This window comes from Eumetopias jubatus, unplaced genomic scaffold (genome assembly GCF_037043125.1).
Source record: "Eumetopias jubatus isolate StellerSeaLion01/CBP00866 unplaced genomic scaffold, mEumJub1_p1.0 scaffold_4, whole genome shotgun sequence".
Classification (NCBI taxonomy): domain Eukaryota; kingdom Metazoa; phylum Chordata; class Mammalia; order Carnivora; family Otariidae; genus Eumetopias; species Eumetopias jubatus.
In genome coordinates this window covers 54632723-54657445 of record NW_028274810.1, presented here as the reverse complement: position 1 = coordinate 54657445, position 24723 = coordinate 54632723, and the positions used below count along the sequence as shown (strand labels likewise).

The 24723-nt window shown below is 37.4% G+C and overlaps 1 protein-coding gene across 1 annotated transcript in view; it reads left to right on the top strand.

Moving 5' to 3' along the window:
* UBE2U (ubiquitin conjugating enzyme E2 U) overlaps positions 1-22524 on the top strand; it is a 65375-nt gene extending 42851 nt beyond the window's left edge. The window contains exons 7-10 of the mRNA XM_028096029.2: positions 1358-1446; positions 7850-7931; positions 17276-17370; positions 22349-22524. Of these exons, the coding sequence (XP_027951830.2) occupies positions 1358-1446; positions 7850-7931; positions 17276-17370; positions 22349-22524 (442 nt within the window). The remainder of the gene's footprint in view (positions 1-1357; positions 1447-7849; positions 7932-17275; positions 17371-22348) is intronic.
* Positions 22525-24723: the final 2199 nt, after the last annotated feature.

Here is a 24723-nt window from a genome sequence, read left to right as displayed (position 1 = left end):
GAGAGGGTCATGGGTCGTCGTCAAACAGACAAAAAAACAATGGAGACGATTGTGCCTAAAGATGGTGTATTTTTTTTCACGAGACAGTGTGTTGACAGTTTCCTTCCTCTTGGGTCATTGTTGTCTGCTAAATGATCTGTGACAGCAAATTGATCACAAGCTTTTTCATGCAGGAGATATAATGCAGCCTTTCATTTTGTTACCTCTGTTGCCAAATGCCGAAACATTTCGTTGGCAAAATTAATGTTAGTTTAATATGTCATTTAGTGGTGTAAAGCACCGCATGTAGCTCTGGAAGCAATAATAGTAGTGATTAATTTATCTTCATCCAGTTTCAGATTTCTACTTAAGTGTGATTGCAAAAACAATAACACATTTGAAAAAATGTTGCTCTTAAAATTAGGCATCTGTAATTATCATTTAAATAAATGACGCATTCAAGAATTTAGATATTGTCCCATTCGTTTCCAAATTGAGTTCAATATTTAAGGTACCTACAATTCACCTATAAAAATTAATGCTGGTGTACTCATTCTAACTGAAAAGTTGCCGCTTCCTCCAAAGAGCTAGGAACTTCAAATGGAAACCAGACATAAGGTCTTTTATGTCTGATGTTTCAGCATCTACTTAAGCTAGCTAATTGGTGATTTCACATGTCTGAAAAACAGCCCAATGAAATATTTTGTTTGTAGAGCATTGAGAATCTCTGCAATTAAATTGTTTGTAGGAAATAAATTAGAAATGCAGTTATTTAAGTGACTGTTTCGCAGATCCTGTTCAATATTTTATTACAATCTTTGCTCTCCCATTAGGATAGAGTAATATTAGCACAAAGAAGGATAAGTGTAGGCAGGATTGTTAGAAGAGTTGGTTTTTTTCCCTCTATGAAAATGGCCAGATTCTGTGTGAAAATTAAACTGGTCTCAATTCTGGTGTTTTACTTCTCCTCATAATAAAAAAGAAATAAAAGTGATTTTACTGAAATTTGGCAAAGATATTTAAGAAAACTGTTTATTGTAGAAAGAAAAGAAGTACAAATATGATGCTTTTATTAAAATCCTTTTTTAATGTTAGTCATGAAAGGCAGACAGATATCTTAAAATTGTATTTTTCTTTTTATAATATACACATGGGTGTACATTTTTTACATTTATTTTGAAATATGTTTTGGAGAGTTTTTCTTTTTTGTGATTTGTATGTGTTAGTGGAGAAATTGAGAGATCATTTGTTAGAAATGGCAAATCAGTTTAATGTCTTATAGCAGGATAATGTTATCTGAAACAATCTACTCTGATAAAATTATTTTAAAAAGGAAACTTGCCAATACTCATTATCTGATTTCAATGTATATTTTCAGATCAACTAAAGCAATCTCATTTAATGATTACTACAAGACATGGTCCGGAATAGCAACATCAAAAGCCACAGAATACTACAGAAGTCCATGTAAGGTGGTCTAGCCTTATCTTATGTCCTTTTGTATATATTAATCTCCTAATTATTCTCAACTTGTCTTGCTTTCAAAGACTAATTGACATATATTTATAATCAGAAGGTGATAAACTTCTCTGTTACCTCTATATACGAAACATTCAACAACTATTAATTTGGTTCCTCTTTTGTATAGAGTCCTGGACTGAAGTCTCATTCAAAGTCAGAAAGAAAGATGGACAATTGGAGGAATAAAATATGACGTTCTCAATCTTATGAGACTTACTTTACTCCACTCCACATGGAACCTTCATAGCAAGAGGAGCCTTTTTGATTCTAAACACAATTGTCCTCAAAGCCAGAGAAAGTATTAAGTAGAAAGATAGCAAGAAAACATGAACCTAGAGCTTTCAATTATATGTCTAAGGAAAAAATTACATATATTAGGAGCTCAAAAGACGAAAGGGGAGAGCAGGACAACTTTCTGTCCCATCTAATTGAATCTTTAGTGTGCTATTTCATGATTTAGATCCAAGTAGGTTATCCAGTCTGCTGCCCTGCTATCCTGCTGAAATGGAGCATTCAGAAGTGACCCATGACCTCCTAACTCCCAGGTTCAATGATAACTTTTAGCCTTTATCTTACTTGTACTCTTTTTTGCTATGCCTACCTGCCAGTAATTCCCAAAGCCTCATCTCTGGTCAGGCCCTCTTCTGAATTCTGCATGCATATTTACAACTGTCCATTGGACATTCACCTACATGGGTTTCAGGCATCTCCTACTTAAGATGTCCCAAAGTTAATTCATGATCTTGCCCCAAAACCTATCCTCCCACCATTATTACCTCCCTTGGCTAGTGCTAGATCACTGTTACTGCATTTACTTGTCTAAACCAAAATCATAGACGCTTCTTAGAGCTCTTTACCTGCCAAATGAAGCCTTGTTTACTTTATCTCCTACAACATTAGGAGTGTTTCCTTCTCCACTCCACCCTGATGACCACTGCCTTAATCTGTGGTCTCACTGAATTTCATCTCATTATAGTGATCGTCTTATATTTGGTTTCAATAGAACAAAATATCACCAAAAAAGTTTGTAGTTTTAAGGCACAAATTAGAGCAAAAAGTAATGCCAAGCTTAACAAATATTTAAAAATAAATTAGATCAGTAACTTCCAAGAAATTACTTGTTCTTTCAGGATGTTGGGTATTATTTTTTGATCACGCATTACCTTCCTCACTAATCATAGATTAGTGGTTATGAAAAATTATTAAGGTGCTTAAAGAAACACAATCTTTGGCAACACTATCAATATAAAGAATTTTATTACTTTTGATGCCAGAGTACATGAGTATTCATTTCATAGATTTTTGGCTGGGTACTGCCTAGTCAACTCGGCAAACACATCTTGAGTACCTCCTATGTGGAAACACTGAGGAACTCAGATGGGCTCCAGGAGGCAGGAACCCTTAACAAACAAGGCGTCCAGAGGCAGTTGGCACAATCTAGGGAAAGATTCAGCATCCAACTCCTTCAACCACAAAACAAACCAAGAAAATGGTGTCTTATGGAATAACATGTAAATATATAGAAGCATTTGGAAACTTCAAACTGCTAAGAAAAACAAATAGAAGCACATGCCAGAACTTCAGGGAATTTGAAAATGATTGTCTTGCAATAAAAAAACAATTAAAAATGGAAGGAAATAATGAAGTACCACTGACTGCAGTTTCTTCTTCAAAAGAGTTGACACTAAAATGTTTAATTTGGTTCTCATTTCCATGGTTATCACTACTTAGTATGTAATTTATCCCCTTTTGCAAAGGCAATAGCTTTAGTGGCTGCCTCTAGCCCAGAAGAGTTTCTGAGACTGATTCTAGTCCTTGGTGCAAGATTTCACAATCACCCTGCCTGTTCTTCCCCTAGGGATTTGTTATAAGAATGTTTCAGGAGCTTTCCTTTAATAATAACCAGCACTTAATTTTTAAAAATTAAATTTAAACCTTACATGTGCTGCTGGCCATTTTGTCTTTGGATAATTCAGCTGGATGAGATCCAATACTCTTTTTTAACAGCCTAATTTCCTGGCAATAATAAAGATGAAGTTTTGAGATTATAGAATGCTTCTTCAGCTACTGAGCAATAAAAGGGAAACTTCTAATAACTTCAGTTTCTACAGTTACATTCTTTTTTAAAAATTTATTTTATTTTTTTAGAGAGACGTAGGGGCAGTGGGGAGAGAGAATCTTAAGCAGTCTCCACTCCCAGCTCAGAGTCCAACACGGGGCTCAATGTCACAGCCCTGAGATCATGATCTTAGCTGAAATCAAGAGTAGGATGCTTAACCAACTGAGCCACCCAGGTGCCCCTCTACAGTTACATTCTTATCACTGCAAAGATTATGAAACTCTTGTGCCTATTTTTAAAAGCTTTTTTATTCATACTGATGAGTGGTTATATTTTGATTTGGGGTATTAACTCTTTTCCATATCTTTGTGCTACAAATCTATCCATAGTCATGTGTGCCATAGTAATAGTAAGTTTATTCATGTACAATACAGTTTACAAAGTATACTCTGTATTGTTTTTTAATCATCCTCATCTTATTCTTTTATTCATTTGTCAACCAGTGTTTACTGAATGCCTAATCTATGTCATGCATAGTAGTATATCAAGCCTATGAACCAGGCATTATTATTATTATTTCTCTGTCTTAGAGATGAGAAGACCAAGAGAAGCTAAATAATTTACCTAAAGTCACACAGGTAGGAGGGGATATTATATATTGGTAAAGAGTATAAATTCTAGAGCCAGATTGCTGAGATTTAATTCTGGCTCTGCTACTTACTAGCTATATGACCTTGGGTGAGTTTCTTAACCTCTCTGTGTCAGTTCCCTGTCTGTAAAATGAGAATAATTACAGCACATATCTCATAGCACTGAAGCACTTAAAATAGTGCCTAGCACATAGTGAGTACTCAATGAAGGTGGCTGTTATTAATTAGTACAAGTAGGCTGTCGCTCTAGGACTTGACCCAGTTCCTCTGACTCCACATCTGTTGCTCTTTTTATCATGCTATACTGCCTCCATAGTGTGGTATAAAAATGCTATCTCTATGTAGCCTGAGATTTAAATTCAAACTCTGAAGTGTATGCAGTATATTTTTCAATAATTATAATTATTAGTTTATAATCATAGGCAATCATATGGGGAAATGTACTGATGATCCACTGTTCTCTGTCCATCAGTATAGAATGGCAAATAAAAGTCTGGGAGAGAACAAACCAATACATATGGTTGTGGGCAAGAGCACCTTAATGACAGAATATGATCCCCATAAGGAAATATTTATGTTAAAGGGAAAAGAATTCCTTCAGACCAGTGTAACCTGTAATACTGAGTGGAGGCTTCCTGGTGTTGGTTTGCTGTCATCAGACAGACCAGACACCCTGAAACATCATGGGGATGCTTGCTTTCACCCTAAAAGACTTCCCTTCTTTGAGTCTTTGAGCTGGAAATAAGGGCAAGTGTCTCCAGAATGCATTTAGATGCAAGAGGCAGCATCACCTCATTCTAATGCAATGGTTCTCAGTCTTGACTGCTCTTTAGAACCAGCAGAGGAACTTGTAAAACTTCCTGTGTAAAAGGCACACCCCCAGACTGACATCAGGATCTTTGGGGCAGGGGCTGGTGGTAGTCAAGTTTTTAAAGGTCCCCAGGTGATTACAATGTGCAACCAAGGTTGGAAAGGCTGCAATGGGAAGAGCATGAGGTTGGAAGTTAAAGACTCCATAGCTCTGTACTGCTTCTGCCACATACAGTTAGGTGAATTTAGGTTAGTCATTTAACTCTTTGTGCCTCATTTTTCATTTCTTTTCATTGACAGAAGCATTCCACTCTATTTTAAGTTGCTCTATGGTTAGTATGAGATAATATGCGTGAAAATAAAACATCCTAAGGCAAGTTGATGCTATTATGTTTCTTGGGATGTGACAGTCCCAGCAGTGGAAGAAAAATTTAGATCAACTTATACAGATGTTGGACAAGAGATGTGCCATGGGAAAAAACAAAGTAAAAGTAATGTACAGTAATCCTTAGAAGGAAGGGAAGAAATAAGTGTATTATGGAGCCAACAGAAGATGATTTTTTACCATAGACTACAAAACTGCCACAAAGATGAGATATGGTCATGATGGGAAATTTCAGCTTCAAAAACTTCTGACAAAATTTCACTGGTCCTTTCCTCCTACTTGCTCTTACGTGCCCCCTCCCCCTGCATTATTCCCCTCTTATCACCATCCCTCATTGAGCATCTTCCATGTGTAGACAATGGGCTGTGTGTTAGAGACAACATACATATTATGCTAAGCTTTTTAAGAAGTTTATGGTCAGATGGTAGAATGCTGAATGAAAAAATTATAGGGATAAAATAGGAAGCATTAAAATAAAAGTTTGTACAAATACTGTGGCATTTTTCATCTCTCAGTAGAGAAAGCAATGAAGAAGATGAGTCAATGATATAAAATTAATGGAAATATTCAGGAAGGATGACCATGCCATTTGGGGTTTCATAACATATAAGGAAGAAACTAATGTACATATTCAAATAGAAAATGTAGGAAAGGTGATTTCAAAATTAAGGAAATATATGAATTATCCTTGAAACCTCAAATTTAAATTTCATCTAAGTGGTAATGAATAGTCCCAATGAGAAGACATTACTCAATTTTCTGTGTGTTCATCTGTAAAGTGTATATTGTAATGGTAACCACTGCTTACCTACTTTACAGGTGTCCAATGTGTAGGAAGAACTCTATTATTAGTTACTATAATCATCTAAATGAAATAATGAGACCTAAGAACCCTAGGGAGCTCAGATTTCCTTCCTTAATAAGGAATGGAGGAGCATAAGTCTAAATACTAACAAAAAGAATATTAATAAAGGCTATAAGAATATGTATGTAGAGGTGCCTGGGTAGCCCAGTTGGTTAAGTGTCTGCCTTCAGCTCAGGTCATGATCCCAGGGTCCTAGGATTGAGCTCCATCCAGGGCTCCCTGCTCAGTGGGGAGTTTGCTTTTCTCTCTCCCTCTGCTCCTCCCCTCACTTGTGCTCTCTCAAATAAAATAAATAAAATCTTAAAAAGAAAAGAGTGTATGTATGTGTATTTGTATTTGAAGGAAGAAAAAAATCAAAGGAACATTGCTGGTGAAAATTATGTAATATTAAGAAAATGAAAACTATTCAGTTTAAATGTTTCTATTAATGACATATTTCATCAGGCTAGCAGAGGTTAATCAATCATTGTTTAGAGGGAAGCTCCAGATAAAGGTAAGTCTGGTGGAGAGCATCTAGTTGGTTAAATTGTTCAAGGCTATAAACCCAGGACAATTACAAGAAACAGGGAAATGATAGATAGATAGATAGATAGATAGATAGATAGATAGATAGATAGATAGATAGATAAGGTGTGTGTGAGTGATCTGGCTTTCAATAAATTTTATGTTAATTTGATTGAAGGCATAAGGCTTATAATTAACCACAGACATATGTGCCAGTGGTATAATGTGATTTCCAGAAAATCCTACTACAGATCTGAGATGAATTAATAGAAGTGTACCACACAGGTCAAGGGAGGTAGTAACCCACTTACCCCTTTGCTATTCAAAAGAAATCAAGATCCTGAGCCAGTTCTGGATGTGAACTTTAATAGGAACATTAACAAAGTTTACCACCAGGATGGTGAGGATGGTTAGGTCTCTAGAAGCCATGTCTTAAGATGAAGTTGAGGGAACTGAGGCTGTTCTGAGAGCTATCTTCAAATATTAGAAGGGCTCTCTCCCATGGGGAAAGGATGAATCTAGTTAGTATTGCTCCAGAGGTCAGAACTAGAACCAGTGGAAACGCAGCATTCAGATTAAGAAAGACATTGTGACCTTACTGTCTGGCAATGGAACAGGCATTTTCCCAAGAACAGAGAGGGGAGTTTTCTGTCATTGGCAAGGGATTCATTCAGAGGCTGGATTGGGTGATCATCTGTTGAAAATTCTTGCTTTGTGGAAGATCAAGACCTATAATGTCACTTCCAACTCTAAGATTTTATTTTTTCACTTGTAGTTGAGTGTGGTGTTAAACTGTGGTGTCTGTAGTTTCTATATGAGTTATTTTAACACCTTCTTCATTACTATAAATGATATATAAACAAATGTTATTATAATGAAAACTTTGAAGATAAATCTACTTGTTTCAAAGTTCAAGTAAAAGGAAGAAATTCGTAAAGTGAGCATTGTAGTATGACTTGAACTATATAGTGTACATCATTGCCATATATCGACTTGATGAAAAGTAAATTATTTTAAACTTTGAACTATTATTAAAGAATGCATACACAGCTCCCTTTTCAAAACTCTAATTTCAGTGCTTGAAGATCCAAATTTTGTTGTAGAGTATTATAAATGGAAGAAAGCTGAATTACAGCATCCTAAAGAATGGAATTTAAAGTAAGTACTTTGTATTAACTTAAATAGCTATCATTTTACTTTCTACTGTCCAACTGAGTCATCAGAAGAAATCTTTGGAAATAACAATGGATGCTTTTTTCTAAACATAAGAACAAGAATTAGTCGTATCATTTTTTTCTTTTCCTATGAACCCAGGTGGGAAACATATTTGCTACTATTAACCTTAGAAATGTAAATTATTTGACCAACAAAAATGGGTTTATTCAGGAATAGCAGGGAATAGCAATTTGGGATTTGCAAGCTAGGTCAAAACCACAGGGCAAGTCCAAGAAATTAGGAAGAGGAATGTCACTTTATAGAAGAAGTTAGGAAGAGTTGTTTTGAAAGGAAGTCCATGGGAGAAAAGCAAGTGTTCAGAATGATGCCCGTTTGTCATTGGCTGAGTTGCTGGAGTAGTCAGTTTCTTACAGGAAATGCAATGTACATCTTTCCCTGTTGGTATTTGTACCTGAGGGTTTTGAGGATTCTTTTCTGTTGATGATTCCTCTGTAATGGACAGTTCTTGTAATTGATGTTGGGTAGTAGGGCTCTACCTTCTGCCCCCCCAACTCCATTTTAGTGAGGGTTCCCTTTATTAATTTTCACCTATTGACTGCCAAAAATAAAGATGGACATGAGGCACAGTGAAGGACTCTCACAATACCCTCTGCATTAATTCTCTTATGCCCATTCCTATTATCCTTATCAACATATGACTTAGAACTAGGAAAGTGGCACCTTGGTGATTCAGTCGGTTAAGCTGTCGACTCTTGATTTCGGTTCCGGTCATGATCTCAGGGTTGTGGGTTGGAGCCCCACTTGGGGCTCCGGGCTCAGTGGGGAGTTTGCCTGAGATTCTCTCTCTCCCGGTGCTCCCCTTCCCCCACTTGTGTGCATGTGCACTCTCTTTCTCTCTCTCTTAAATAAACTCTTTTAAAAAATTGGAAAAAAACAAAACAGAACCCTGTTTATATATCACCAGTTAGCTTTTCATCCTTCTCATAGTTCCAGATATCTTTTCCTCTTCCACAGATTTTTCATCCAGGAACCAAATTATTTCATCTAACGAGGAAGTATATAGTAAAATATGAAATTAAACTATTACAGTATCTCCAGAAATCATTGACTATTAGACTACGTTGAAGGGATCTTAATCTCATCTTTGGTCACTTGAGTCTTAAAGGCAGTTTTTCTTTTTCATCATACTAGAGCAAAGCCCTGTGATGTTGTCTAGGCTATAGTACTTACTTATTCTAGTACACTTATTTCAAAGTACTCGGTAAATATTCTATACAACACAAGGGGAATTAAAGATCCCTCCTCTTTTTTTGGCATTTACCTCATTTACCTTAGTTTTTAGCTCTTTAGCTTGCTAATAAATGGAAATACAGGATTAATAAAAATAATGTGCTGTATTTTGAATTTGTGTAGAAATTGAAGTTCTTAAAAAATACTTTCCTGTCCTTTAACATCATAATTCAGATTGGGTTTTTCGGTTGGATATTCTTTTTTCAGTTGACGTCTGTGACAACTTCCCTTCAAGCCAAAGTGGAGAAAAGCTTTTGCATTTGATACTTTTCTGCTTTCAGAATAAATTATAGGCAATAGAAAGGTTTTTTAAAGCAGAATTTGAAGGAGTACAAGCATGTTTTTTTCTTGAAGCCATGTTTCAAGTTTCGTTTAGAGTTAAAGAAAGCTACTTAGAATATAAGGTTAATTTTGCTTTGACATGACTTCCTTTTTTATTTCCCTTAACAGAACTGCTTTGTTTTATTTATTTGATCATCAATTCATGATTACATCATCAATACATATATTCATTATGTAATGCCAGCATCCCACAGAACCCCAAGTTTAGAAATAGTAGGGCCATGTCATTTTCAACTTATCCATACACTTCTACATATGGCTGAAATAATTGTGAGCTGTTTGAGTGCGAGAACACTTTTCCAAATACGTTATTTTGAAGTTACAGGTCAAATTATCATGGGCATGGTTGACTTGTCAGAATAAAACTCTCACACCTTATGCCATCTGGTGGTTGATGAGAATATATTTAGATCAAATGATAGTTTTTTTAAATTTTGGAGTTGATTATTTTAAAAACACTAAAGTTTTTGAAAGATATTACATTTAGCTGAATAATTTTATTGTGGCATAAATATGCAACAATATGTTGCAAAAATCTAAAGTGTGATGAATCTGCTTTTTCAAATAATTATTAGAAGTCTCATGTTCTGTCAAAATACAATATAATAAAGTGGTCAATTCCTAGAGACTCAAGTAGAGAATGTTTGGGCATCTTTGCAAGTGAGTGATTGGTCTATATATGCATGCAATATAATACCATTATGCATTTCTCTGTTTTAATATTGAAAATGCTTTTTTTGCACTGAAATTTCCTGTTTAAAAAAAAAAGCCAGAAAATGCAAATTAACAGCCTTTCATCTGCATAGCTTTAAGGAAAAAGACCTATCTTTCCTGCTTCATATCCCTCCTCCTACTGTCCTCCCATCTCCTCATCAATCAAGACTCGATTCTTAAGCCACACTAAAGTTCTTTTTTCTCACTATTATTTCGGGACATAAGATCTCTTCACCATTTTGTGCCTTCCGCCTGGGATATCTTTCCCAGCAGGGTCTTTGCTGGTGGTCTAGAGTTAGGCTTTGGTCTGAATGAAAAGGTGGAATGTGGAGTCCTTAAGCACAGGGACACGGGAGCCAGACTATCTGAATTTCAGTCCTGGCTCTGCCAGTTACCAACACCTTGATAGGGCAAGGGCAAGTTATCAGATTTCTTTGTGCCTCAGTTTCCATATCTGTTAAGTGGCAGTGATAACTGTACCCACCCCTCAAGGAGATTGGGAGGATTAATAAATTAATACATGTAAACTTCTTCAAACAGTGTCTGTTTTTGTTCACTATTATTCATGCTTTTCCAACCGTGGCCCTAGTTCCATTTTCAGACAGAACACCTTTCTTTGGAGGTAGCATGGGGGAAAAAGCATGGGCCTTAGGGCCAGACGGATCTTAGAGAAATTCTTACCCACTTTCAGCTTGTTTCCTTATCTGTTAAATAGAGATAACATGACTTACCTTGCAAAGTTGTTTTGCATTTGCTCTCTTGAGATCATAGATATATAGTCATATAGTGTTGACTTACAGACATTCAATAAATAGTTCCTGAGGAGAGGAGGAGACAAAACCCCACACCCCCCCCAACTTTTCAGAGAATAAATATATTCTCTGTCAGAAACAGGTTAAAATTGTAACATTTTCTCCAGTTAGAACACAGGCATGGCCACCTATCATGACCAAAATTTATTTTAATTCCAGCATACACGTGGTTCTTTTCCCTTTTCCGCTGCTGTGCTATCTCTCCTGCCTGGCAAAGCGCATCACAAGGATGACGGGAAAATCCAGCCCAACATCTCTTTGTGAAAGGAACCCTGAGTCAGGCTTCCACGTCCCCCCATGCTCTCCTTCCATAGCACTCTGTCCCTGTCTCTTTCAGCACCTGTGGTGGAGAAATTCATCAGTTTATGGAGAGTGTGACCAGGGCAAGGCCATTATTGTGGCTTTCTATTCTCAGCAGTTAGCACGGTACCCAGCACCTAGCACGCACTCAGTCGTGTTTGTTGAATGGTACATACTTACCCTGTTGCCCCACTTAATAGGTGAATTAAATGCGAAGGCAGTTAACTTTTAGAAAAATAAAATGTAGACACTGACTTGTATTAAGACCAGTTCTAATGGAAAGATAATGGTTCTATTTGGGGAATTCCAAGGGTGTAGTTGTAGAAGAGTGATTGAAAACTGGAAATATAAATGACTTATGAATATTTTATGCAAATTCTTAAATTGTACACGTTTTAGTTAGTATTAATAGGATCCCATTGTCATTATAAGCAGCTCATAAATATTCATGAATCGATCATTTGGTTTGCTCATTTGATCATTTCTAAGGCCTTTTTTCCTCCCCTGTTGTCTTGCTTGTCTCTTGAGTATTCATGCAAATGCTTTATTTCTACTAAGACATGGGAAAGAATATGAATCTAGAGACTAATCAGTAGTTTGTATTTATTTCCTCTGGAGAAAGAATGAAAGATTCAAAACCAGAAGGCAGTGCAAGCTGTTCCTTAAATATTCTTTCTTATGCACATGTGAAACTGTTTATGTCATACTCTGTGGCTAATGAATGCTTATGTGGTAATGGAAATACCTGTGCCAGTAGCCTAAGCTTTGTCAGACAGCAAGTTATCTAAATAAAAGTTATCGGTTCTGGAGTTTTACATTCTCTGCGGCTTCAGAGGAGAGTATTGCTCTTGTCCATACATTGGAGGTGCAGAAGGAACAGGAACCAGGTATTCTTTCATTTCCTAATGGAATACCGACCATGCTGTGGAGTTGACGCCTACACTCTAAGTGTAACCCCACAGTAGTACCCATCAGCCTCCTGCAAAGCCGTAGCAAGTCAACTCGCAGGCTGAGTCAAACCACATCCTTTTTAAACACAGACACAGCTTCAAGACTAAATCCCTAACCTCCCTCTTCATCTGGGTTGTCACCCCTAGTTTCTCCACAGAAAGTCTGGAAAAGTCGATGTAGATAGTATCTACAGTTTACTAATGAGAGAAACATGAGATTAACCAACTTGCCCAAAGTTACTGATAAACACATTTTGTATTTGAAAACTAAAACTAAATTATTTCCTACTTTCCTATTAATATATGCTTATTAAAAGCTTAAATTTTTCAGGTAATGTGAAAATATGGTCTACCCAACTGCAAGCACAGATCAAGTCTACCTTTTGTGGAAAAGGTTTTTTTGGTCAATCTCAAATTCTATTATTAAACAATGTTAGTTCCTTTCTCCTTCATAAAAACACTCCTATATTTATAAAATATACTATGGACATAGCTGTACTGTATTTTAAATTAAGGGGTTAATATATATTATTCCTAAGTTCCTGTATCTGATTTTGTGTTTTAACTCACAAAAATACGGGATTACTATGTTTGATTCCCTTTTCTCCAGTTATATAGAAAACATTTATGCTGACTACATTAATTTAATGTATGTTTGTGCTGTCCTTTCAGGGCTTTTGAAGTTAAACATTATTTTTATAGATTTACATAATTATATATTTAATGCCTTTTTAAGGAGGAATGCTGGCTTTATTTTATTCCCCAAAGATTGAACTGTGAATGCCATCTTGTGGTTAAAGAGAGAATTAGCATTAGAATGGGCATTGGAAATGTCCCCTTTAAAAATAGACATGGAAAAAATATATAGACAAAGGAAAAAAATCCCTTTAAAAAAATAATTTCTGTCAAGCAACTACTTAGTCTCTGCTTGAATGATTTTAGAGACAGGGAGCTCAGTACTTCAAGGACCATTCAAATAGCTGGAATCTCCTGTATTTCTAGCTCAAATCTAATACCTTATGATACTCAACAATTCTAGATTTCTTTCATTCACTTAAGATTTTTATTGAGGACTTACTATGTTTTCTATACATTTGTCTGCAAAACCATCCAGAAAATGAGAAATTATCTCCATTTTATAAAGAAGATGTACAGAAAAAGTTAAAAATTCCCTAAGATTGCACAGTCCAAAAGTGACCGAGCTGAAATTCAAATCCAGGCCTGCCAGATGCTACAACCCATGCTTTTATCTATTAGGTCCAGCACCAGCTCAGACACTGAGGACCCGGGGATGGCTTTGGATATGGGTAGTAGGCATGGTTCAAGCGGTGATACTGTGGCAGAAAAGAAAGTGTCTCCACTTGTCCTTGGAAGCAACACAAATAAGACTCTTCTTTTTTTGTGTAATTATCCTTTAACTCTCAGAAAATAGCTATTGTGTCTTTTTCCTATTTCCCCTTAAGTTTTCTCTTTTTTCAGAATAAACACACCCAGTTCTTTCAACTGTTTTCTTTTTTAATGAATTCCACATTTTTTTATTGTTCACCTTTTATGGGTTTAATTCATTTAATCAACTTTTCTCTCAGCATGTACCCCCAAAACTTTACCATGGATTTCTGGTTGTAGCACAGAATCTGATGGGGCATTCTATATTATAAACACCGTGACTTAAAGCTGTTTTCCCCTTCACCTCCCAAAAAGAGGGATTTTGATAGGTGTCAAAAACACATATTGGGCTTTTTTTTTTTTTTTTAAAGAGAATTGTTCCTTTGGTTCTGTACCCACATAGAACACTCTTGTGAGGGGTCTCTGTCTCCCTTTCCCTCCCTACCTTCCTCTCCCCCTCAGCACCCTACCCTATCCCACCCCACGCCCAACTGTGGCCACAGAAATATGATACTTAGATTAGCTTGGGCCTTGGTCTGAGCAGGGGTGAAATTGAGGAGGGCTGTGGTTTCCTAGAGGCCTATTAGATTGTGTTCCACCTGAAGGGAGAAACAGGAAGGAAGCCAAGAAGTTCCCTTAGAACGTGTTACAAAAAGTCAGATCACTAGATGGAAGGGATACAGTAAGTTTTATGACCCTCGTTATGTACATAAAGCTACTTTCCAAGAACAGGTAGCAACTTACAGTGCTAACAAAATTATTAAGAATTTAAGATGAACAAGTATTTGGGTTTCTAGTTTTATTTTTTAACTTAATAATTATGACATCTTCCTTTATAGTCATTTAATTTGTATTTAGTGACACTAAACTTTTTTTTTTAAAGATTTTATTTATTTATTTGACAGAGAAAGAGATAGCGAGAGCAGGAACACAAGCAGGGGGAGTGGGAGAGGGAGAAGCAGGCTTCCCACAGAGCAGGGAGCCTGATGCGGGGCTCGATCCCAGGACCCTGGGATCATGACCTGAGCCGAAGGCAGATGCTCAACGACTGAGCCACCCAGGTGCCCTACACTAAACTTTTTTATCATTTATGTTTTCAATTATATAAAGTCAAATGGTTGAATAAAAAAAAGAAAATATTAATACTTGTATAGTTTTTTGAAGACGATTTATCAATAAGGGATAAAATGTATAAATCAAGTTTGTTTTTTTGGGGGGGGATGGGAGGACTAGACGGAGAGGGAGAGAGAGAATCTTTTAAAGATTTATTTATTTATTTTGAGAGAGTGAGAATGAGAAAGAGAGTGAGACGGGGGAGGGTTAGAGGGAGAAGCAGGCTCCTCGCTGAGCAGGGAGCCCGATGTGGGACTCGATCCCAGGACTCCAGGATCATGACCTGAGCCGAAAGCAGTTGCTTAACCAACTGAGCCACCCAGGCGCCCCGAGAGAGGATCTTTTAATCAGGCTCCATGCCGAGCATGAAGCCCAATGCAGGGCTCAGTCTCACAACCCTGAGATCATGACCTGGGCCAAAATCAGGAGTCGGACACTTAACTGACTGAGCCACCCAGGCAACCCAGTTATGTTATTTTCCAAAATCATATTTGTCCTGAGGAAAATAATATTCCAATTTTTTGTTGTTTTTGTTTTTTGTGTTTGTTTATTTTGGTACTCACACAATGGTTGCAGAGGGCTAGAAATAGTGTGTGTTCTTGCTAGAGTGCTAGACCTCTTAATTCAAGGGGACATTGAAGAAAGACTTCAGAAGGGTCATGCCTTAGGGCTATATTAGCCCCCAGTAAAAGCTGTTCTAGACCCATAAGAAAGTTTAAATACAATCCTTGAATATATCAAACTGACTTGTAAGATACTGAACTGCATGCTGGAACAATGAACAACCATATTTAAAAGAATATATAAAATTCCCCAGCAAAGTAAAATTTACAACGTCCAGAATCCCAGCCATACAAATAAGCAGGAAAATATAATCCATAACCAAAATAAAAATCTATCAATATTTATAAATAGATCCTCAAATAATAGAGATGATGGAATTAGTAGATATGATTTTAAAGCAGCTATTATTCATCTTATAAAATGTACTCAAGGATTATAAAATGTAATCAAAAACACAAGAAACAAGTGTTGATGAGGATGGGGAGAAAAAGAGCCCCTCATTCACTATTGGTGGAAATGTAAAGTGGTGCAGCCACTGTGGAATAGAGTATGGAAGTTCTTAAAAAAATTAAAAATATAATTACCCTATGATCCAGTAAATATCCACTACTGGGTATTTACCCAAAGAATATAAAAACAGTAATTCAAAAAGATATGCATCAATATGTTTACTGTAGCATTATTTACAATAACTAAACTGTGGAAGCAGCCCAAGTGGCCATCCACTTATGAATGGAAAAGGAAGAGGTGGTATACATACACACACACATATACACAGTGGTATATTACTCAGCCATAAAAAAGAATGAAACCTTGCCATTTGAAACAACATGGATGGATCTAGAGAGTACAGGGGTAAGTGAAAGAAGTCAGTCAGAGAAAGACAAATCCCATATGATTTCAGTCATGTGGAATTTAAGAAACAAAACAAATGAACAAAGAAAAATAAAGAGAGACAAAAGAAACAGACTCTTAACTATAGAGAACAAATGGTGGTTCCCAGAGGGGAGGTGGGCGGTGGAGGATTCGGGGGATGGTGAAGCAGATGAAGGGGATTAAGAGTACACTAATCACGAGGAACACTAAGTAATGTATAGAATTGTTGAATCACTATATTGTACACCTGATACTAATATAACACTGTATATTAATTATACCTGAATTTAAAAACATAAAATAAAAAGAAACAAACAAAATAAAGTCAGCATTACCTCAACAAAACCAAAGGCAGTACCAGAAAGAAAATAAAAACCCCATTACAGATAAATACACCTCATGTACACTGATGCAAATATTTTAGCTAATTGAATCCTATTGTATAATTATCATAAATAACATAAATATATAATTATATAATTAATAAATGTGATGATTGTACATGACCAAGTGGGGTTTATGTCAGGAATGTAACCTTGGCTTAATATTTGAAAAATTCAAACAGTATAAAATAGAATAAGAAGAATCATATGATCATCTCAATAAGTGAAGAAAATTTCAACATCCGGTTCCTAATTAAAAAAAAAAAAAATCAGCCTCCAGAACTGTGAGAGAATAAACTTGTTATGGAAGCCCTAGGAAACAAATGCACCTTGCCTTACCAGTTGATGCTTTCATTACTTTTACAGTATTTATCTTACACCATACTTGTTTTTCTAATGACTGTTCTGCTAGGAAACATACTGGAATAATTTCCGTTGACCATTGCACTAGTGAACACTCAGAGTAGCACCACAATCAAACCCTGCTGCTCTGCTTGTCTGCCTGATTTAATATGTTTGCCTTATCTTTCTCAAAAGTAATGTACACTTCCCAGAATTCACTTGGAAATTTAGATGATTTCTTTTTCTCATTCTAGGTACGCTGCTACCATGGCTCGGCTGGCTAGAGAAAGTAGAAGGCCTTCCAAAGTCAATTATCCAACGGAAAGATTTCATCGCTGCCCAACTCCAAGTACATTGAGTTCAGCCTATTTGTTTTGCTTTGTTTTTAGAACTAAAATATTAGTCATAATAATAAATGTAAATTTTTTTCAGTTCAGATAAATATAAATCTGTGAGACCTAATCTTGTGTTCTCCTTTTAAGGTTGCTTTAACTTTCTGACTAACCAAATAAATTCAGTAAATTATTTACATAGGAATTGGAGCTTGGAAAAAAATTGAATTACCCTTTGAAGCTCACCACCTCTAACAGGTTAATGTACAATTTGAAAATCTAAGGCTAGGTTTCAAGGCATATAAAAGCATTCAAAACAAGAAAAATACCAAATAAACTGATCCCTTAAGATCACTGTAGATTCAGAGATATATGCAATATGGCTGAGAAGAAAGGAATAATGTTGGTTGAATTGTTTTTGGTGATCTTTTTTAAAATTAATGTTTTTTAAAGAAATATTTGGGGGACGCTTGGGTGGCTCAGTCGCTTAAGTGTCTGCGTTTGGCTCAGGTCGTGATCCTGGGGTCCTGGGATCGAGCCCCACATCAGGGGGAGCCTGCTTCTCCCTCTCCCTCTGCCATTCCCCCTGCTTGTGTTCCCTTCCTCTCACTCTCACTCTCAATAAATAAATATAATCTTAAAAAAAAAAAGAAATACTTGGGATAAGTTGAGGGAGGGTCTTGAGCAGGAAGAAAGTTGGTAACTTATAATAGAAATCAGCTAGTATAGAGGGGAAAGCAAGACATTTGGGGTCAGAGAACTTGGGTTTAGATACCAGGTCTGTGCAGTTATGAGAAAGGCATTTAACCTCTGAGTTTCAGTTTCTGCATCTTCAGCCAGTACTGAGTACATAGAAGATGTTCAGTAAATACTTGTACCTAATATTCTGCCCTAACACACAGGATTCTTGTGACTAAGTGACTCCATGTATGTAAACATTCTTTGTGAACAGGAAAGTCCTAGTTATCACATTTCGCTGACCCCTGTCCTTCAAACACAAGAGCATAAACATGCCAGGCAGAGGCAGCAGCCTTCATTCAGTGGTTTTCCAAGAGCCCTGTTTCCATTATCTCTGACTTGCATTTCCCCAGCTCAGATTCTACTTTTCTTCCTCCTTCCTGGTTTGGTGTACCACTTAGACTCCCTCATCAGAGTGACCAGCCTCAATCTTTTCTATTCCACTCTGCCACCTTCTACATTTCAGGGTGCCTGAAAGCCTTGGTGAGAAACGTTGCCTTTTCCAGCCAGACTCTGCTTCCTCCATGAACTCTCTGCTCTCTGCAAACTCTGTCCTCCCCACACCCTCACATCTGTACGAGGGGAAGAGATCTTTTGGTTGAGTTGATGATTACAATAATTCCTGTTCATGCTTTGTCAGACTTCTTTCTACAGCTCACATCTGCTTATGTTTTTCTGAGTCTAAAATCCTTTGTTCTCCATTTTGTTCAGGATAAAATTTATACTCTTTGACATGGCAAAGTCCTTAATGCTCTAATGTCTATCTGCCTTTTCAATAACATCTCTTCCCACTCTCCCACTCATACCCTAAACAACACACTCACTCTCTCTCTCTCTCTCTCCCCCCCAAAATAAATAAATAAATCTTAAAAAAAAAAAAGAAATATTGGCTATCCTGTTCCACCTCCATAGGCAAAAAGGCAAAATATACTCCCTTGACCCTTGACTTTGAATTTTGCCATGTGACTTGTTTTGATCAGTGGACTATTGGTGGGTGTGGTATGCCTGGAGTTTGGGAACGGCTTGTGCAGTTTGGCTTGCTCTTTTTCACTTCTGCCATCATCACAAGAGCATGCCTGGACTAGCCTTCTGGTCACAGAGGAAGATGAGAGCCACAGAGCCGGGCTTCCCCAGATCAGCTCCCCAGCCACCCCCAGCCCAGATAAGCCAATCTCTGGTGGACCTGCAGACACGTGATCTGGACAAATGCTCACCACTGAGATGTTGTGGTTGCTTATTATGTCGAAATAGTGAGCTTATACAGCATATGAAAGGGAAGCGTGACTCGGTTGAAAAAGGAATGAACTCTGTGCTCCTCTTTTGTAGCGGGGGTTAGCATATCATAGTTTGCTAATGAGAAAAATACATCAGAGATTTAGGAGGTAGGAGGTAGGAGGGAGGAAGAGGCCATTAATTCCTGAGAAATTGGCAGTTTCCTCAGACTGCAATTTCACGCAACTCTTCACAAACTCCCACTTTACAGATACGATGGATTCACAAATATCTCCATGAACTCCCAATTTTTGTCCCACTTTGGGTGGTTAGGTGTGTACAGCTCCTTGTACTGCCCCATGAACTCCTGGTTTTTCCACATCAGGCTAAAGTAGGTAGTGACTGCTTTTCCAGTTCTCCAGCTGTAGCCTTCCAGACTTTCACTCCCCTACATCTCCCACACCTGTGTAATCCCTATTTTCTATATTAAACTCCTCATTCTTGTATTAGCTATAGTGCCTCTGTTTTCCTAACTGAACCCAGACTCACACAGAACTGAATGAATATAAACCATTTGGCAATAATCAGAGCTCACCAGTCAGAAGAAATTTTAATACCTTCACCAATTAAATTATTTTCAGATTAAAAAAAAAAAAAAAATATATATATATATATATATATATATATATATATATATGAGTTTCCAGAATCCATCCCCAGAAAGGCATACAAACTCTACGGCAATTAGTGTTTGTGCTTTCAGAAGTTATTTTGTTAACATAATAACAGAGTTCCCACCTTTAGTATTGATTCCAACTAGTAAATCCAAGGTTTCTTGGAGGGATTTATAATACTTAAGATTTTCTGGAGGAAGGCAGTTCAAAATCATATTTTTTCTGTGTCGTAAGGAAATATTTTTGTATTTGCTTTACATTATGCTCAGCTACTCTAGCCAGAATTTCTTTTTATGCTTCTGAGGAGGTTTTTATGGTTTAGGGTTTTTTTTGTTTTGTTTTTTTTTTTTTTTTGGTTTTTGTTTGTTAGTTCTTGTTTTTAACAGAGCAGAAGCTAGAGGGCAAATGGTCAAAGTGATTGACTCTCAACATTCATTCCTGGCCAACAACTGGTATCAGCCCATCATGGTAATCCCATTTTCCTTGCCAGGAACTTGCTTAGGAGCAGCGTGTGACACAATTCTCCCTGAGAGGAAGTATGCTGAGGGTTTCAGAGGGTGGTTTTCCTACTCTTAAAAATGAGACTCTGGAGAGAAAGACCCCTTTCTACCCTCTGGATGTTGCCATGTCTGATGTGAGTACTGGAATGGCTACAGCTCTCTTGCTATGAGTCTGAAGATGAAAACAACACCAAAGATGGGAAAGCAGATCAGTGGAAAGAACTGGTCCCTCATGATATTGTTGAGTCACTGGATCATTCAGTCCCGCCCTACCTCTGATTTTCCTCTTCTGTGAGATTAAGACATTTGCCTATTGTTTAAACAGGTTTGAATTGGGCTGTGAATCCCAAAACATGTAAATTCAGAACAGTCTAAACCTGTTTAAAAAGGACCTGAGTTAGTCTATCAATGATGTGTTCATAGAAAATAAAGTAGGTTTTCTCGAGGGAAAGACAGAATTTACAGTTAAACTAATGAAAGCTAGAGGTAAATATTAAAATACAAAACTAAAAACTCAATCATTGGAGACCTCAAGATTCTCCTAGGGTAAGGACAGCTGTCTAAACTCATAGCTCTCTACAAGTCTTTCTATAAAACAAAGAGACCAAGAAAACAATTTACTCATAACCCTTGTCCATAGCACAACTAGAAGGCAATGAATATTACAAGATTTATTGGATATGTGATTGGGGAAATGAACATATGAGACAACAGAATTTGTCCTGGATCCCTTACTAGGCAATGAATTAGGTGGCAACTGCAGCAAAACATAGATAGCATGACTAGGGTTACACATTCCTAAAAAACAAGTTCCCCATGCTGGGTAGAAATATTGAGCAATATAGATACTATATCTATATTCTTCCTTTAAATGTAATTAGTTTATTTCCCTATTTACAAGACCTATAGAAAAAGATGAATCTTTTTTGCATGATATAGGAGGCTTTCCTAATCTGGCCTCAGCCTAACTAGCCAGCCCCACCCAACTCTCCACTGTAACCCAGGGATTTGGGATCTGATGGACCTGGAATCAATTCTTATTACCTGGGTGTCCTTGGACAAGTTACTGTAGGTCACCCAGTCTCAATTTCCTCATCTGTAAAATAAGGATAGTAATCCTACCTGTCACAAGGGTCGTATCTAAGTTAAATAATATTACCCACGTAGACTGCTTAGCACAGCAGTTGGCTCAGCATAAATGCTGATGTGTCAACTCTGATTACCTCCAAACCTGTCAAGTCCTCTTATACCTTTGTGCCTTGGTATGTGCTGTGTTCTCAGTCTAGAGTGCTCATACCTTCCTTCTTTGCCCCTCTCTGTTCAGCAAACTGCTCCTCCTCTGTCAAAATCCAAGCCTGTTTTCACTTACACAACAGTTCCACCCTTGTGCTGCTGAAGCACTCTCAGACACTTTCCCTTCCATGCCTACTGGTGCTTGGTGGGGACTCAGTAATTACACGTTAGATGAATGAACTAACAAAGCATAAAGAAGACTGACCAGAATGGAAGGAATGATATATGACAAAGTAATTGCAAAATGTAAAATTTAGAGAGTTTTAAAAGGTTGTTTGCATTCACTACCCGATCTTAGGCTCTATCCGAGAAATGCAGGAACACATCTCTTTTTATTGTGTTCCCTGCCATGTCTATTAATTTTTTTTTAAAGATTTTATTTATTCATGAGAGACAGAGAGAGAGAGAGGGAGAGAGAGAGAGAAGCAGAGGGAGAAGCAGGCTCCCAAGGAGCAGGGAGCCCGATGTGGGACTTGATCCCAGGACCCTGGGATCATGACCTAAGCCGAAGGCAGACGCTTAACCATCTGAGCCACCCAAGCACCCTCTATTAATTTTTTTTATATTTCCTCTTATAGTTCAAAATTTTGCTGACTCACAGACTGAAATGGATATTGTCAAGAAAAAGGAGAGGTGGAGGAGTGTAGCTTTACCAGATGATGATAATGCGAATGAGTCATGGGAAGAAGAAGCAGAAGACCTGGTCGCCTGGACCAACACTCTTGATATAGACGTTTTAGAAGATTCAGCCTGATGCTCCAGGATTTAAAACCACAGCTCGGCTTCATGAGGCAACTTTGGAACTTGGATTCCATTTTTTTTTTGAAGTTGGCCTCATGCTCTCATGTCAAGTACACATTAGAAATATAAGTACAAATCAGTGAGTATGTTTCTTTGAATTTTTTGAGCCTCTACTTCATTGTTTGAAGCTAAGTTAACCAAATTAGGGATATTCATTGTGGCATTTCAATCAATGGTATTACAGTTGTTAGGCTATGGGATGCAAGTTTTTGCAGGCAGGGGCAGGATAGGAGTCAGGTAGAGGCTGGGATAGGAGGGGAGCGCTTGGGAGCTTCAAAGCCTGGACATTAACCAAAGAGAGGGATCTTTACAGAGGTCTACATCTGCCTGGTTTAGTGTCATGTTTCCTCCATATTCAGGGGATGAGATGTCATCCATCCACCAATGTTCCTCTTCTGTTTTCTCTCAGAAAACATGTTCTGTTTCCTCTTGGACCTTATCCCCTCATATTCTCATATCTTTATTTTCTTTCTCTCTTTTTGCTGCATTGTCTCAACCTGAAAATGTACTCGGGTCTCTCCTATTTTAAAATATGTCTCCACCTTTGACCCTATATTTCTACTTCCCTCAGCACTATATTATTCAGGGGCACCTGGCTGGCTCAGTTGGTGGAGCATGGGACTCTTGATCTCAGGGTTGTAAGTTTGAGCCCCATGCTGGGTGTAGAGATTAAAAATAAAATCTTTAAAAAACAAAAGCAAACACTATATTATTCATATTTTCTCAGTTATGTTTATTGATAACAGTCTATCATTTGCCATCTTTATTTCTTAGGTTCACTTCCCATTTGCATTCCACTGCACAATAAAATCTGTCTTCTGCTTATATTACTTGATTAAAATTCACTAGGATCACCAAAGACTTCCATATTGCCAAAATACAATAGCTACCTTATCTTACTGGCCACAGTAAGGCTATATTCGATATTACTGATCACTTCTATCTCTCATTTTTAATGTTTATTGCCTCACCTTTAAAGAGGCTTGTTTTGAGGCCACCTACCTATACACACATCTCTTCCCGCAAACACCATAAATATGTATACTTATAAATATGTTAGCTATAGAGAGACATAGATAGATGCCTGACCTTGGATCTAGTTGTTAAATAGGTCTCTCCCTCATTTCTAAAGAACCTGATTTTACTTCCTATGAAAAAAGAAAAAGTTGTTATATGTACTCTAGTGTCTGGACATTTCCCTGGCTAGCTAGATGTTTTCAAGTCTGCCTGTGGTAGTTCAGACAATAAGGCCCCAAGTGATTGTAGTGCCTAACACTTTTATTACCCTCCACAACCAGAACCACAAAATTCTAGCAGCTCTCCCAGATTTTCCCTCCTTTTGTCAATGCCAAAATACAGCGAAGAGCCAACTTCATGATCCCGCCCAACTTGATAACAATCAGAGTTATTTTTATACCAATAAAAAGTACCATTGTGAATGGCCCATCCAATACCTCAATGAAATTATAGGATGTGGTCAAAAGAGGCATTTTACTGATGGTCACACTGTTGGAGGCTGGGCCTCTGACTCTTCTCTTGTGGTTTTCTAGGAGGACAAACATGTAGATTGTCAACAGATATACAGCAGTCACCAAGAAATTAAATCCAAAAGGACCATGACAGTCAACCAAAAATATGTCCTTGATATCAGCTGTCATATATTGTACTTTATTCTTTTCATTTAATCTCTTTCTTCAAAGAAGTTACGTTTGTTGCTTTATTTCTTGCAACCAGAAGACCTGGGGGTAAAAGTGGGTGATGGGGGAAGGACGGGTAGGGAACACATTTTTGGAATAGAGACATTAATCGGTAGAACAGGATAGTTTATTTAATTACCTTCACTATAACTCTGGCCATTCGTTCTGGGTCTCCAATAGGAGTTTCCCTTCCACCTCTGGCCCTTGGTGAAAGATTCTTTTGAGTTCCAGCCCAATGATCTTCTCTACACATTTTTCTTGAAAGATGTTGCCACTGTCAGAGTTTTACCTCCCACACATATTGTCATTCCCTGACATTTTTTCCACCTGCCTTAAAAGGCATCTTCACTTCAACGTCCCCCATGCATCTGAAACTCAACATGCCTGGTTTAAACTCATTTCTCTTCCTCCACCTTCTGCCTCTCGTGTTTCTTTTTCAGTTAATGGAACAATCA